The following is a 15288-nucleotide window of genomic DNA, read 5'->3' as shown; positions in this document are numbered from 1 at the left end:
GATAGCCTACTCCTGGTCCTCCAACATCTGTCTGTATATGGCCGACCCCTTCTGGTTCTCAGGTTTTTATGGGCCACCTCTGTAGGCTGGTCTGATCCTTTCTGGATTTTCATAGATCACAGAGTTCTGCACATGGGAAGTTTTTTATGGGAGGACAGAACTACTTTTCTCTTTTAATTTTTTTTTTTTTTTTTTTTTTTTTTTGCACTTCAGAATAAAGTGTCAGGGTTGGGAGATAGCTCAAATGTCAGGGATGGATTCATGCCTTGCATGGGCTGACCCTGACTTTTCTGTCATTGTGTGGCTTTCTGACACCTTGATGAGGTAGCTCTGATGGTCCCCAGCACCAACGGGCCTAAGTGATGCAGCAATATTAGGCTTTGGCACTGAACTGTCCAGCCTGGTAGCACTGGGAGTAGCCCAAGTCCCATGATGCTTGGGATTACTCTTAGGGAGGGAATAGGGCTCAAAGATGTGGGTCACATAACTGATGAGTGTGAAGTCCTGAGTTTGAGTCCTGGAACCATTTGGGCCCCTGAATAGGAATAACTGTTCCTGGCAGGCATGGGGGACCATATGGGAGGCCGGGATTCGAACCACCATCCGTCCTGGATGTGCTGCATGCAAGGCACCCTACCACTGTGCTATCTATCTCTCCAGCCCTTGATTATGTGCATCTTATGGTTGGGTGCATTTTATAGAGTGAAAAATACAGTATATATCCTCAGTGGAATGTTATCCTAACAAGGAAGCTGGAGGTTCAGGAGTGGTGGATGAGGTAGGTAGATGTGCTGTTCTTTTTTTTTTGTTTTGTTTTGTTTTGTTTTTTTTGGTCACACCCGGCTGCCCTCCAGGATTACTCCTGGCTCAATGCTCAGAAATTGTTCCTGGCAGACTCAGGGGACCATATAGGATGCCGGAATTCAAACCACCCGCCCTTCTGCATGCAAGGCAAATGACTTATCTCCAGGCTATTTTCCAACCCCAGAGATGCTTTTTCTTGGCTTTCCAGAGTCTAAGAGATCGCAGTATCAGCTTTAGCTCTCCCAGGAATGTTCTTTCCTGGAAGATGGGTGCCACAGAGAAGTCCAAAGCCTGTGAGCCCAGCATGCAGAGAGTTCAAGAATGGAAGCTTCAGGGAGCCAGAGACCCTGGAAACTCGCAGTGCGTGTGGGAGTGAATGAAAGCACTCCTGGAGGAAAAGCCTTGTAGGAGCAGAGGAACCTGCCTGGCATGCCTGGCCCAAATTCCTGCTCCTGATAAAGTTGTTCTTTTCAAACACGAATGTTTGGGGAACATTTGTTAAACTGCAATAACTAATCCACACATTTATGCCACTTGTATAATTTCATTGTGGAAAATGAGATTTATTTGACTGAGGTGTCGATTTTAGACCTCACTGGGGGTATTTATTTATTTATTTATTATGTGAAATTAGGAATAAGCGCATTTTATTTTATAAATTAAAAAGTGTTCTTCTTTTTTTTTTTTTTTTTTGGTAGGGGTGGTATATGTCTCTATCCTTGGTGATGCTCAGGTCTCCTATACGCAAAGTCTGTGCTCCAGTCCTTTGAGCTCCCTCCTTAGCCCCAAATCTTGTTTTGTTTTGTTGTTTTTGTTTCTTGGGGGGCCACACCTGGTGGTGCTCAGGGGTTACTTCTGGTTCTGCACTCAGAAATCACTCCTGGCAATTGGAGGATCATATGGGATGTTGGGGATCAAACCTACATCTGTCCTGAGTCAGCTGTGTGCAAGTCAAACGCCCTACTATTGTGCTACCACTCAGGCTCTCCTGAACCCCAAATCTTAAGTCTGAAGTCTATCTGGGCCCAAAGGTTGTGGGAGAAGGAATTGTCCTTTGTATTACAGAAATAGAGTTTTTAGACTTCCTTCCTGCCTTCCCTAAAAGCCACCTCCAGTCACAGACTGCCTCTCCAGCAGGTCCACTGTGACTTCAGTTTTCCTCCCCTCAGCCCCACTCAGCCCTCCAACAGAGCCTTCGAGAGGTCCTTTGCAGAAGCTTTCCAGAGCTTCTGATTCCTGGGCCAGAGGTGATGCTTAGAATGGGCATTTCTGAGTTTCCCTGGACTTGCTTAAGCTGCTGGTCTGGGAACTACAATCCCGAACGGCTGCTCTAGGGGAAAGTGACCGGTTAGCATTTCTGCAGCATTTACCCTTTAGTCAGAGGTGCTCAGGACGGAATTCCTCCTCCAAATCCTTATCCTATGAATATCTAACTTTTACTTCCTGCAGCTAGACCCGTTCTTCCTTCCCTTCCTTCCTTAGAGGGGCGTGGGGGAAAGGCACACCCGCGGTGTTTCCAGGGATCTGCTCCGAGAGATGCTGTAGGAAACCCAGCTGAGGAGGACGGGGTGGTGTTCTCAGGGGGTCGTTAAGCCAAAGAGGTAGGGGAGTCTTAACACTTTTATTTATTTATTTTTGCTTTCTATCCGGCTGGTAGGATTTTGTGGCCCACACAGTCTCTTTTGGCCTTTTACTGGGAGTCTAGAAGTGCAGGATGTTGTCGTTGTGATGCCTTGTGAGTTCCTCTCTTATAAGCCCGAATAAACTAAGTACAGACATATACATAAACTACATACATACATACATACATACATACACATAGCTAATATAGCCAGTTTCTAGGCGTCCTTTCACACATGCTTAACAACCTCTCCCAGCCCCAGATGAGCCAAAGGTCCATCTACCAATGCTGATAACCCTGCACTTCTCTTTTATTTGGGGGGTGGGGGCACAAGGGATCCATCCTCCCGGCTCTGCGCTCAGAAATCGCTCCTAGCAGTCATGGGGGACCATATGGGATGCCGGGATTCGAACCACCCTCCGTACTGGATCTGCTGCGTGCAAGGCAAATGCTCTACCGCTATGCCATCACCCCTGGGCTTCTAAAACTCGTGGGAGTGGGGGGCTCCCCAACCCGCCAGCAGTCGCTTCCCCCACTTGGAGAGCGCGTTGGGGTCACCCCGTAGCTCCCGCCCGGCCAGTGCTGGCGTTGGTCTGGGGCTGTTGTTCCCCAGCTAAGGGCCCTGGGGTGACCTCATCACCCTCTGCACATCACACCAGCTCCCCGCGAGCCCCCAGGTCCTGACCCGGTGTCGGGGGTCCCCTTGCGCGCGGCCAGACGCGTCCTGCCCACGAAGCGCCGAGGTGAAGCCGGTTCCTCGATTTGTTGCGGGAGGCGAGGCCGGACTGTGGCGTGGGGCGGGTGTCGGGGCGACGCTGGGCCGGCGACGTGGTATCGATCTCGGGTCTAAGGTTCGTCCGGGTCCCAATTCCAGCTGCTCCAGGCGAACCGGGCGCAGCGACAGCCACAGTTGGCTTGTCCCCAGGACCTGCGAGCCTGCCTTCCCCGCGCTCCCTCCCGAGCACCCCCAGGCGCTCCCAGGCTGGGGCGCATCGCCCAGGCCCCCGCGTGCGTGCCTCTCTTCGGCCTGTGCCACCCCCAATTGGCCTTGCAACCCCAACTGGCCCGTGCAACCCCCAACTGGCAGGTGTAACCCCACCTGGCCCGTGCCACCCCCAACTGGCCTGTGCAATCCCCAACTGGCCGTGCAACCCCCCAACTTGCCCATGCAACCCCAACTGGCCCCACTGGCCCGTGCAACTGGCCACTGGCCCGTGTAACCCCGAACTGGCCTGTGCAACACCAACTGGCCATACAATCCCCAACTGGCCTGTGTAACCCCAACTGGCCCGTGCCATCTCCAACTGGCCCTTGCAATCACCAACTGGTCGTGCAACCCCCAACTTGCCCATGCAACCCCAGCTGGCCCCCACTGGCCCATGTAACCCCCAACTGGCCCTTGCAACCCCCAACTGGTCGTGCAACCCCCAACTTGCCCATGCAACCCCAACTGGCCCCACTGGCCCATGTAACCCCCAACTGGCCCTTGCAACCCCCAACTGGTCGTGCAACCCCCAACTTGCCCATGCAACCCCAACTGGCCCGTGCCATCTCCAACTGGCCCTTGCAACCCCCAACTGGTCGTGCAACCCCTAACTCGCCCATGTAACCCCAACTGGCCCCCACTGGCCCGTGCCACCCCCTCCCCGGGCGCGCCCCGCCGCCCTCGCAGCCGCGCGCTCCCTCCCGGCTACAGGTGGAGCCTGCGAGGCGCCTCCGCGGGGCGGTCCCCGGGCCCGCCCGCCCCCAGCCCGCCCCTCCTCGGCCCCTCGGCCGGCCCCCGCAGACTCCCGCGGCCCCGCGGCTGGGTCGGGTCTCCGGGCTGGGCTGGTGGTGCGGTGGGGCCCCCGCGCAGCCGGCTAGGGTTAGGACGCGCGCCCAGGCCAGGGGAGCGCCGCGCACCCCGCAGGACTCGCGCGCGGTGGCTCGGCCCCCGGGAGGGGACCCCAGAGCCGGCCCCGGTGCTCCCGGCCCCGCGCCCCGGTGCCCCCGGTGCTCCCGGGCACCCCGAAGTCCCGGGGAGCCCCCCCGGGCTTGGCGATGGAGGAGGCGCAGCGCGCGCGCTCGCACACGGTCACCACCACCGCCAGCTCCTTCGCCGAGAACTTCTCCACGGGCAGCGGCAGCTTCGCCTACGACCGCGAGTTCCTGCGCACCTGGCCCGGGCTGCTCATCGTGGCCGAGATCGTGAGTGGCCGGGGAGTTCGGGGTTCGGGGGTTCGGAGTCCGAGGGTCCCCGCCTTGGCCACTCCTGCGCGCCCGGCTCCCTCCTGGCCCGGCCCGGCTGGCCCGGCCTGGCCAGCTCGCCTGCGTCCCAGGGGTGAGGGGTTTGCAGTCAGTCGGACCCGAGCTTTGGCCGGCCTGGGCTCCAGGGTGCTCCCCTCCCGGCTCCCTGCGGGATCCCTGATCATTCGATCGCTCCGTTGGTGGGTGGTCTCGAGAGGTGAAGGGTCCGCTGTGGGAGAAAACTCAACCCATTGGGCCCTCCTGCCACTTAGGGCTTGGGAGCAGGAAGCTCCTGATTCTTTGGAGTTGGAATGTCAGCAACACCTGTGATTCCCTCTCCTTCTCCCCCTAAAATGCTAGGCTACCTGGGCATGGGATAGGAGAATCCTCGTGTGTGTGTGTGTGTGTGTGTGTGTGTGTGTGTGTGTGTGTGTGTACACGCGTGTGTGCGCCTTCACGTGTATTTTGTTTTTGTTTTCTCTTTTCTTGTTGGTGCTTAGGAGGTAGGGAGGGCTGTTTACTATCTGACTGAGGTTAGGGGTGGACTTGGGGGTGCTCCAGATGTTGCTGAGGGGAAGGCACCGAATCTGGGCCTCCTATCTGCAAAGAGCATGCCCGACAACTTCTTTGAGCCAAGTCTTCTGCCCCCCCCTCCCCCTTTCTTCATTGCCTCATTGGTAGTACGCTGGAGATGACTTATGTCACTTCACAGAACGCCCTCCAGTTCCATCCTAGTTGCTGCGAAGTTAGGGAGAGTCTTCTTGCAAAACAGAACCCTAAAACTTAGTGGGCGCTCCTGTCAGCATGTTGGCTAAAATACAATAAAAAAAAATGACAAATCAGGGTGAGGCGCATCAGGAAGAATGGCCTGGTAGGTAAAATTTGAGCACTCCAGAATAGATTGGGCTCCTTTCTGGGTGTGCAGTCTTCTCGCCTTAGGGGTACCTAGAGGCCGAGAGATGGAGTGATGACCCCTTTCTTGGCAGAGAACTTGATCCATGGGAAAAGCTAGTGAGTGGTATCCTTTTTTTTTTTGGGGGGGGTTAGTTTTTTGCATCACACCCAGCAGCGCTCAGGGGTCACTCCCAGCTCTGTGCTCAGAAATCGCTCCTGGCAGGCTCGGGGACCAAGGGGGTTGCCCGAACCCAGTGGCCACGTGCAAGGCAAATGCCCTACCGCTGTGCTATTGCTCCGGCCCCTAGTGGTATCCATTGTTGACTGAGTCTTCTTTTTCTTCTTGGGATTTATCCAATTCTTGGGAGGCCTCATGGATCCACACAACATCCCTAGCTTCTGAAAGTGGGTTTATTCTAGTAAAACCCCATTTTTCCAGTGAGGACACTGAGACAGAGGTAGGAAAGGTGACTCAACCTTGTGTGTGGCAGGGCATATGGATTCTGGAATTCAGATCCTGGCTGTTAACCCATGCCCTTTCTCCCATTGCTCATATGTTCTCCTTTAAACTGTCCTGAAGGAGGCAGAGGCAAGGGAGCTGGAGGGTAGAGAAGTGACTGGAGACTGAAAACTCCTCCAGCAGCCCTGTGGTGCCTGTAGGTTCTGGACTCCTCCAGAATCTCATACCTCCTGGCCCCAGAGGGCTCCAGGGTGCACAAAAGATGAAGGTTTTTCTCTCCACCACCCTCCCCCCCTCAGCTTGTTACCTCAAATGAAATTACAGATGTCAGAGGGCTCAATGAAAAGCCGGGGAGCCTGAGATCACCTTGCAAGGGCCTGGCTTAAAGGAATACAACAAATATTTGCCTTGTGAGTGAGAGAGCTGACAGGCCCCTGTGCCAGCAGAGCAAACGGAAGTTCACATGGCAGGGGTGTTTGTCCCAAGTGGGTTTGGATGGGTCATAAAGGAAAGCTCTTTTCCATGTATGTTCGGTGGCCACTGTGTTCCTCCCTTTTTCAGAATCTAGAAACGTGAAAGAATAAAATGGAAGTAATCCACAGTACTTGGTACCCCATTAGAAATTACTGCAGTTTATCCATGGACATGCTACTTCTTGTATCTTGTATTGTGGAAGGACCCACAATCCTATGAAGTGGTGCTTGAGGGGGGGGCTTTGTGGGTTCTCTGCTCAGAGAATCCCCTGGTGGATCTCAGGGGACAAAAGTGGTGCCCAGGATTGAACCGGAGTTCAATGAGTAAGGCAAAACTATAAGGCTTGTACTATCTTCTCGCCTTCCCTGGACATGCATCTTTTTTTATTATTTTAATAATGAGGCGGGGGAGGGTTGTGGGAAAAATTTTTTTTTGGTTTTGGGTCATACCCAGCAGCGCTCAGGGGCTACTCCTGACTCTATGTTCAGAAATCACCCCCGGCAGGCTCGGGGGACCATATGGAATGCTGGGATTCGAACCACTGTCCTCCTGCATGCAAGGCAAACGCCTTACCTCCATGCTATCTCTCTGACCCCAGGAATTTTTTTTTTTTGGGTCACACCCAGCGGTGCTCAGGGTTTACTCCTGGCTATCTGCTCAGAAATACCTCCTGGCAGGCACGGGGGACCATATAGGACACCGGGATTCGAACCAATCACCTTAGGTCCTGGATCGAGTGCTTGCAAGGCAAACAGCAAATAGCTGTGCTATTTCTCCGGCCCTCGGGAAAATTTTTAATAAAATATTTTTTTCATTACTTTAGTTTTTATTGGTTTGGGGCCACACCCGGCGGCGCTGGGGATTACTCCTGGCTCTGCACTCAGAAATGGCTCTTGGCAGGCTCAGGGGACCATATGGGATGCTGGGAAGTGAACTTGTGCCCATCCTGGGTTGGCCACGTGCAAGGCAAATGCCCTACCGCTGTGCTATCCCTCTTGCCCCTGTTTGTTGGCTTTAAGAAGGTAGGTTGCTTCTTTTTGGAAAGAGTACAGCTAAATTGGGGAGCCTCTGGATAGATTAGTGACCTGTGCTGACCTCTGCACTGTTCACAGCTGAGTAGTTCTTGGAGTACTTTCCATGTTGTCGCCAGTTTCTTGGTTTCCCTGGAGCTAGTATTTCTTCCTCTATGTTTTAGATTTCTCCAGACTCAGTCACACGTTTTTCCTCTGCTCTCAGCTTTGTCCTGCTCTCCTCAGGAAACCCAAGAAAGGATCTCAGCTTTTCTCTCAAAGTCATCTTTCCTGCTAGCCTCTCTGTGAGCGTTTGACCTGCTTCCCTAACATAGCTGATGACAGTTGTCCCCTTCGTCTCCCTGAAAATGGAGCCCTGCTTCTCATGACCAGACTTCTTTTCCCAGCTTCCTTCCCTACAGAGAACATACAGCCTCTAGCTGTTCCTAAGAAATGTGGGTTGGAATGTTTCCAAAGGGGCTGAAAACTTATTGTACACACAGGAGGCCAAGTTCAATCCCCAGCACTGCTGGAAGTGAATTTACCCAACATGTTCCGGTTGTGACATCCCCCCCCCCCCAAAAAAAAAGTGAATATACGTGTTGGGCTGGAGTGATTGTACAGCAGTAGGGCCTTTGCCTTGCACATGGCTGGGAATCAAACCGGTGTTCATCCTGTGTTGGCCGCATGCAGGGCAAACACCCCATCACTGTGCTACTGCTCCGGCCCCTTTTCCTTTTTTTTTTTTTTTTTTTTTTTTGGTTTTTGGGCCAACCCCGGCGGTGCTCAGGGGTTACTCCTGGCTGTCTGCTCAGAAATAGCTCCTGGCAGGCACGGGGGACCATATGGGACACCGGGATTCGAACCAACCACCTTTGGTGCTGGATCGGCTGCTTGCAAGGCAAACGCCACTGTGCTATCTCTCCGGGCCCCCCTTTTCCTTTTTTAACTTCAGATTTTCTTTTTTTTTTTTTGGTTTTTGGTTTTTGGGTCACACCCAGCGGTGCTCAGGGGGTACTCCTGGCTGTCTGCTCAGAAATAGCTCCTGGCAGGCACGGGGGGACCATATGGGACACTGGGATTCGAACCAACCACCTTTGGTCCTGGATCGGCTGCTTGCAAAGCAAACACCGCTGTGCTATCTCTCCGGCCCCCCAACTTCAGATTTTCTATAGAATCTTCTTTCTCTCCAGAGATGTGCAATCACAACAATGTGATTTAAAAAGTATATATATTTTGGAGGGGAGAGAGATAGCACAGTAGGAGGGCATATGGTCCCCCATGCCTGCCATGAGCAATTTCTGAGCACAGAGCCAGGAGTAATTCCTGAGTGCTGTCAGGTGTGACCCCAAAAAGAAATATTTCAGGGACCTGGGACTAGAGAGGTAGGAGGCACATACCTTGTTTGCAGCTGTGGCAGCCACAAGATTGTGGTTCAAATCCTTGGTACTGTATATATTTCCCTGAGCCCACTAGGAGCCACTCTTGAGCACAGCCAAGAATAGCCCCTTGAGCACACATCCAAAATACAAATACACAATACAAATAAATAGGGGCCAGAGACATAGCACAGCAGTAGAGTGTTTGCCTTGCATACCACAGACCCGGACATACCCAGGTTCTATCCCAGGCATCTCATATGGTCCCCTGAACCTGCCAGGAGCGATTTCTTCTTTATTTTCCGGCCACACCTAGTGACTCTCAGGGGTTACTTCTGGCTCTGCACTCAGAAATTGTTCCTGGCTTGGGGGACCATATGGGACCTGGGGAATCAAACCACAGAGGCCTTACAGCTTGTGCCACTGCTCCAGCCCCTTAGGAGCAATTTCTGAGCCCAGAGCCAGGAGTCACCCCTGAGCACTGCAGGTGTGCCACCCCCCAAAAAATCCAAACCAAAACACAAATAAATAAATAAATGAAAAATTTATTTGGGGGAACTGATACATTGTCTTAATCTGAAAAACTCATGTATGTCTGAGGGGAGAGAAAGAAGGTCTGGGGTCATACCTAGTACTGCCACTGGGGGCAGTGTTGGAGGCCATTCACTGTTGGGGTGCAAACCTGGGTCTTCTACATGTGAGCTACATCTGTGACTCCTTAAGAAAAAAAAAATTTTATTTATTTTTTTGCTTTGGTAGGATATATGCCCTGAGATGCTCAGGGGTAGCTCCTGGTTCTGCACTCAGGAATTACTTCTGGTAGTACTCAGGGTACCAATGGGGTGCTGGGGGCAAGACAAATGTCCTACCACTGTACTATTGCTCTGGCCCCACAGGAGTTTTGTTTTTGTTTTTGTTTTGGGGCCACGCCTGGTGGTGCTCAGGGGGTCACTCCTGGCTCTGCACTCAGAAATCTCTCTTGGCAGGTTGGGGGGGGGGGGGAAGTAACCATATGGGATGCCAGGGATTGAACCCAGTGTTGTCTGTGTGCAAGGCAAAAACACCTTACCGCTGTGCTATCACTCTGCCCACCCCACAGGAGTTTTTAAAAATAAAATTTTTATCATCCTGGGTGTTTTATTTTTCTTCCTCTCTCCTCCATCTCCCTCTCTCCCAGGTGTAACAGTTTCCTCAGCTTCTTCTACTGAGTTTGGGAACCCCTGTTCACTCACCCTACCTTGAGCATTTGTCGGGGGCTGAGATCCTGGAACAGGAGGCGCCACTGGCAAGAACTGCCACATTGCCAGGCCTTGGAACAGCCTGTACCGAGGCCTCCCTCCTCCTGGTGTGCTGTTCTCTGGGGCCAGGACTTTCTCGAGGGAAATTTTACATTTGTGTCTGAAAGGATAAGACACAAATGTGAGACTTTTGTTTCCTCTCCTCAAGTTGTCTTTCTTCGAAAATTCGTTGCTTTAAATGTTAGTCAGAAGTGTGAGCCTATTAGATCAAATATTTGCGTAGTGTGCGGGTGTGTGGGTTTTATGGAATAGTTTGGGCCACATCCAGCAGTGCTGGGGGCTGCTCTGAGTCCATCTTTAGTCTGTTTTCAGCAATGTTAGAGGGCTGTGTTTGGTGCTAGAGATTTATCTGGGATCTGCTACCTGCAAAGCAACACTGTCTGTCTTGTGGATTGTGGCTTTAGGTTTTTGTTTTTGTTTTTGTTTTTTGGTTTTTGGGCCACACCCAGCGGTGCTCAGGGGTTCCTCCTGGCTGTCTGCTCAGAAATAGCTCCTGGCAGGCACGGGGGACCATATGGGACACCGGGATTCAAACCAACCACCTTTGGTCCTGGATCGGCTGCTTGCAAGGCAAACGCCGCTGTGCTATCTCTCCGGGCCCTGAACGTTACTTTCTGCCTTGAAAAAATAAAAGCAGGGGCCGGGCGGTGGCGCTGGAGGTAAGGTGCCTGCCTTACCTGCGCTAGCCTAGGAGACGGACCGCGGTTCAATCCCCCGGCGTCCCATATGGTCCCCCAAGCCAGGAGCGACTTCTGAGCACATAGCCAGGAGTAACCCCTGAGCGTTACCGGGTGTGGCCCAAAAACCAAAAAAAAAAAAGAAAAAAGAAAAGCAAAAAGTTTCTGAGACAAAGAATTACTAAGCTGATAGAATCTGGGGAAAAATGAAATAATTAAGAGCAAAACACAATGCTTGTCCAAATCAGTTGTCCAAATCTCTTGCCCTGATATTCTCCCAGAGTAAGTGGTGGTAGATTACCCCACTGGAACACTTAGGTGAGCCAGTGTAATGTCACATTAACACCAAATTGTGGGGCCCAGAGAGATAGCACAGCGGTGTTTGCCTTGCAATCAGCTGATCCAGGACCTAAGGTGGTTGGTTCGAATCCCGGTGTCCCATATGGTCCCCCGAGCCTGCCAGGAGCTATTTCTGAGCAGACAGTCAGGAGTAACCCCTGAGCACTGCCGGGTCTGGCCCAAAAACCAAAAAAAAAAAAAAAAAAAAAAACCCCCCCAAAAAAACCAAATTGTGGTCACTTCCTTTCTTTTCAACTTTTATAACAAGCTAAAAATATATTATAAGAAAACAAAAACAAACAAAAAAATGCTAAAAAAAATTCTAGAACTGGGGGCCGGGCGGTGGTGCTAAAGGTAAGGTGCCTGCCTTGCCTGCGCTAGCCTTGGACGGACCGCGGTTCGATCCCCCGGTGTCCCATATGGTCCCCCAAGCCAGGAGCAACTTCTGAGCACATAGCCAGGAGTAACCCCTGAGCATTACCGGGTGTGGCCCAAAAACCAAAAAAAAAAAAAAAAAAAATTCTAGAACTGGACCCTTGGATTGTGGAAGGCCATGATCTTAGATGGCTTATGAGTCCTTGAAGAGTAAAAGTGAGGGGCCGGGCCGTGGCGCTGGAGGTAAGGTGCCTGCCTTGCCTGCGCTAGCCTTGGACGGACCGCGGTTCGATCCCCCGGCGTCCCATATGGTCCCCCAAGCCAGGAGCGACTTCTGAGCACATAGCCAGGAGTAACCCCTGAGCGTCACCGGGTGTGGCCCAAAAACCAAAAAAAAAAAAAAAAAAAAAAAAGAAGAGTAAAAGTGATTTGTCAGAGCAATGTTGATTGGTTATTGGTGATTATAAAATGAATCATAGTGTCCAGGTAAGGACATGTGCTTCCTGCTGTGAGTAACTTAGTTGGATGACAAACAGGGTTTATCTGAGAACTGGAGAAGTAGTAGAGAACTCCTAATATCTCTTTTATTCTCTTTGCTTCTATTGCCAGACTATACCTCATTTTTTGGGGGGTGGGTCACACTCAGCAGCGCTCAGGGGTTACTCCTGACTCTACGCTCAGAAATCGCTCCTGGCAGGCACAGGGGACCATATGGGATTCCAGGATTTGAACTACCATCCTTCTGCATGAAAGGCAAACGCCTTACCACTATGCTATCTCTCCAGTCCCGACTATACCTCATTTTATGTTATATATTTATTTATTTACTTATTTATTTATTTATTGGATCTTGAGTCACATTCAGCAATGTGCAGAGCTTACTCCTGGCTCTGCATTCAAGAATCATTCCTGGTGATGCTTTGGGGACCAAATGGAATGCCAAAGATGGAACCTAGGTTGTCTGTATGCAAGGCAAGCACCCCAGTAACTGCTCTCTCTAGCCCAGTAACTACTTTATTAAATTACCATATTTAGATCACCTTGCCTGATCATTTTCCTTTTGAGACCTGATCCACCCTTCCTCATTAATAATTATTTTTCATATATTTGGGTTCTTGCGTGTATGTCTATATCTGTTTGTATGTGTGTGGGGTCCTGCTTCCAACTCTTGCTGGGGGGTGATCCTAACTAGAAATGTCAGGAATAGAATCTGAGTCTTCTTTATGCAGTAATAATTTCTTTTGACATTCATAACGGTCTCAAAATGTTTCATAAATATCTATGCTGGAGTAACCCTCTTTTGCTTTAGTTTTTGGGGCACACCCAGCAGCGCTCAGCGGTTACTCCTGGCTCTATGCTCAGAAATCGCTCCTGGCAGGCCCGAGGGACCATATGGGTTGCCGGGATTCAAACCAACCTCCTTCTGCATGCAAGGTAAACGCCCTACCTTCGTGCTATCTCTCTGGCCCCCTGGAGTAACCCTTAAACACCACAGGGTGTAGCCCAAACTCCCCCCCAAACAAAACAAAACAAAACAAAAACAACTCCTTAATTTACAAATGAGTCACATAATGAAACTCGCCATTTAAAAGTGCACAAATTAATTTTATGCTAGAGCACTTGCTTTATCTAAGTGAGATCTTGGGTTTGCTTTCCAGCACTGCCACTTAAATAAAAGCCAAGGAATGCTGGAATATTCACAGACCCTGTCAGTGCTGTCTGATTTTAAAATATATTTATCATGTTAGACACCCATTCCCAATGAGCTGTCACTTCCCATTCTGCCCTTTCCTATTCTGCCCTTCCCTAGTCTGCAGTAGCTACGGATTCTCTTGATCTCTTTGCATTTTTCTGCACATAGCTGGACATATCACATTACTGAAATCCTGAAAGATGTGACCCTTGAAGCTTGTTTCACTTTGCAGAATTATCCCAAGGGTCTACCAAGCTGAAGTATCTTCACTCCTTATTTATTTTATTGTCAATTAATATTCTTTTGCACAGAGAGAGAGAGAGTAAACATTTTAAAGATCACTTGATGGACATTGAGTTGTCTTTACATTTTGACTCTACCAAAGAGTATATTTGAATTTTCTTGTAGAAGTTTTTGTGTGGACTTTTTTTTTTCTTGGACATTTACGTAAGACTAGAATGGCTGGATCATGTGGTAACTCACTGTTTAATATTAACTGCCAGGCTATTTCCAAGTGTTTCCACCGACTGCTTTACAATTGCACCGACCAAATGAAGGTTCCAGCTTCTGTACTAAGATTTGTCTATCATTTTCTGTCTTTTGGATTCTTGCCATCTGTAGGGTGTGACGTGTTATCTTACCTGTGTATTTTCATGATGACTCATGGTGCTGAACACTACTTCATTTGCTTATTAGTCATTTGTGTGTTTTATTTTTCTTTCTGGAATTTTGGATCATACCTGCTGGTGCTCAGGGCTTACTCCTGGCTCTGTACTAAGGAATTACTCCTGATATGGTGCTGCGGGATCATATGGGGTACCGAGGATTAAACTGGGTTTGATTAAACTTGCCATGTGCAAGGCAAGTGTCTTGCCCCCTGTATTATATCTCTGGCCCCTATTTCTGTATCTTCTTTGGGAAAATGTCTGTATGGTTTTTGTCATTAAAGTTTAATGTCTTGGTCAAAGGTGTGGCTCATAGCATGGGACAAACCTAGCAAGCATGAGTTCTGGGATCAATCCCTAATAATGAAAGAAAAACTAGGCGCTGGAGAGATAGCATGGAGGTAAGGTGTTTGCCTTTCAATCAGAAGGTCATCGGTTCAAATCCCGGCATCCCATATGGTCCCCCATGCCTGCCAGGAGCAATTTCTGAGCATGAAGCCAGGAATAACCCCTGAGCACTGCCGGGTGTGACCCAAAAAACACAAACAAAACAAAACAAAAAAACTATTTTTAAAACTCATATTGCTAGTGGATGGAGAGAGAATACCAGGGTACATGCTGTGGCTGGCCTTGGTTCCATCCCAGGTACCATTTGGTCCCCAAACAGCCAATCTGACTCTAAGCATCATTAGGAGGTCCTGGGAGGCCAAAAGTAAAAGGGAATGGGATCTGGGAAATAGATGAGATATGGTCTTGCATGAGATATGGTCTCATGAGTGCTTCTAGGTCACTCCTGAGCATAGAGCCAGGAATAAGTCTTGTGTCCTGCCAGGTATGGCCCAACAAGAAAAAGAAATGTAAAAAAAAAAAAAAAGAAAGAAAAAGAAAAAGAAATGTAGGGCCTGGAGAGATAGCACAGCGGCGTTTGCCTTGCAAGCAGCTGACTCAGGACCTAAGGTGGTTGGTTCGAATCCCGGTGTCCCATCTGGTCTCCCGTGCCTGCCAGCAGCTATTTCTGAACAGACAGCCAGGAGGAACCCCTGAGCACCGCTGGGTGTGGCCCAAAAACAAAAAACCAAAAAAAAAAAGAAATGCAGCCGGATTATGTGATTTGCATGCAGGAGAGCCCTGGTTCAGCAGTTGGTACTGAGCACCAAACTGAGAGTGGTCTGTGAGCACTGCTAGGAGTGACCTTAAAACAAATGACAAAAAGATTATCTAAAAGATCTTATTTATTTTTTTCTAAAAGTTGTATTTTTTTTTTTTTTTTTTGGTTTTTGGGCCACACCCGTTTGACGCTCAGGGGTTACTCCTGGCTATGTGCTCAGAAATCGCCCCTGGCTTGGGGGGACCATGTGGGACGCCTTGGGGGG

At 50.2% G+C, this 15288-nt stretch overlaps 1 protein-coding gene across 1 annotated transcript in view; it reads left to right on the top strand.

Annotated features, from left to right (window-relative positions):
* Positions 1–4351: 4351 nt before the first annotated feature.
* The window catches only part of CMTM8 (CKLF like MARVEL transmembrane domain containing 8), a 92360-nt gene continuing 81423 nt past the window's right edge, over positions 4352–15288 (top strand). The window contains exon 1 of the mRNA XM_049766443.1: positions 4352–4612. Coding sequence (XP_049622400.1) covers positions 4466–4612 — 147 coding nt within the window. The 5' untranslated portion in view covers positions 4352–4465. The remainder of the gene's footprint in view (positions 4613–15288) is intronic.

Source organism: Suncus etruscus, chromosome 20 (assembly GCF_024139225.1).
Source record: "Suncus etruscus isolate mSunEtr1 chromosome 20, mSunEtr1.pri.cur, whole genome shotgun sequence".
Taxonomy (NCBI): Eukaryota; Metazoa; Chordata; class Mammalia; order Eulipotyphla; family Soricidae; genus Suncus; species Suncus etruscus.
Note: the sequence above shows the minus strand (reverse complement) of the source record. Positions and strands in the feature narration are given on the sequence as shown.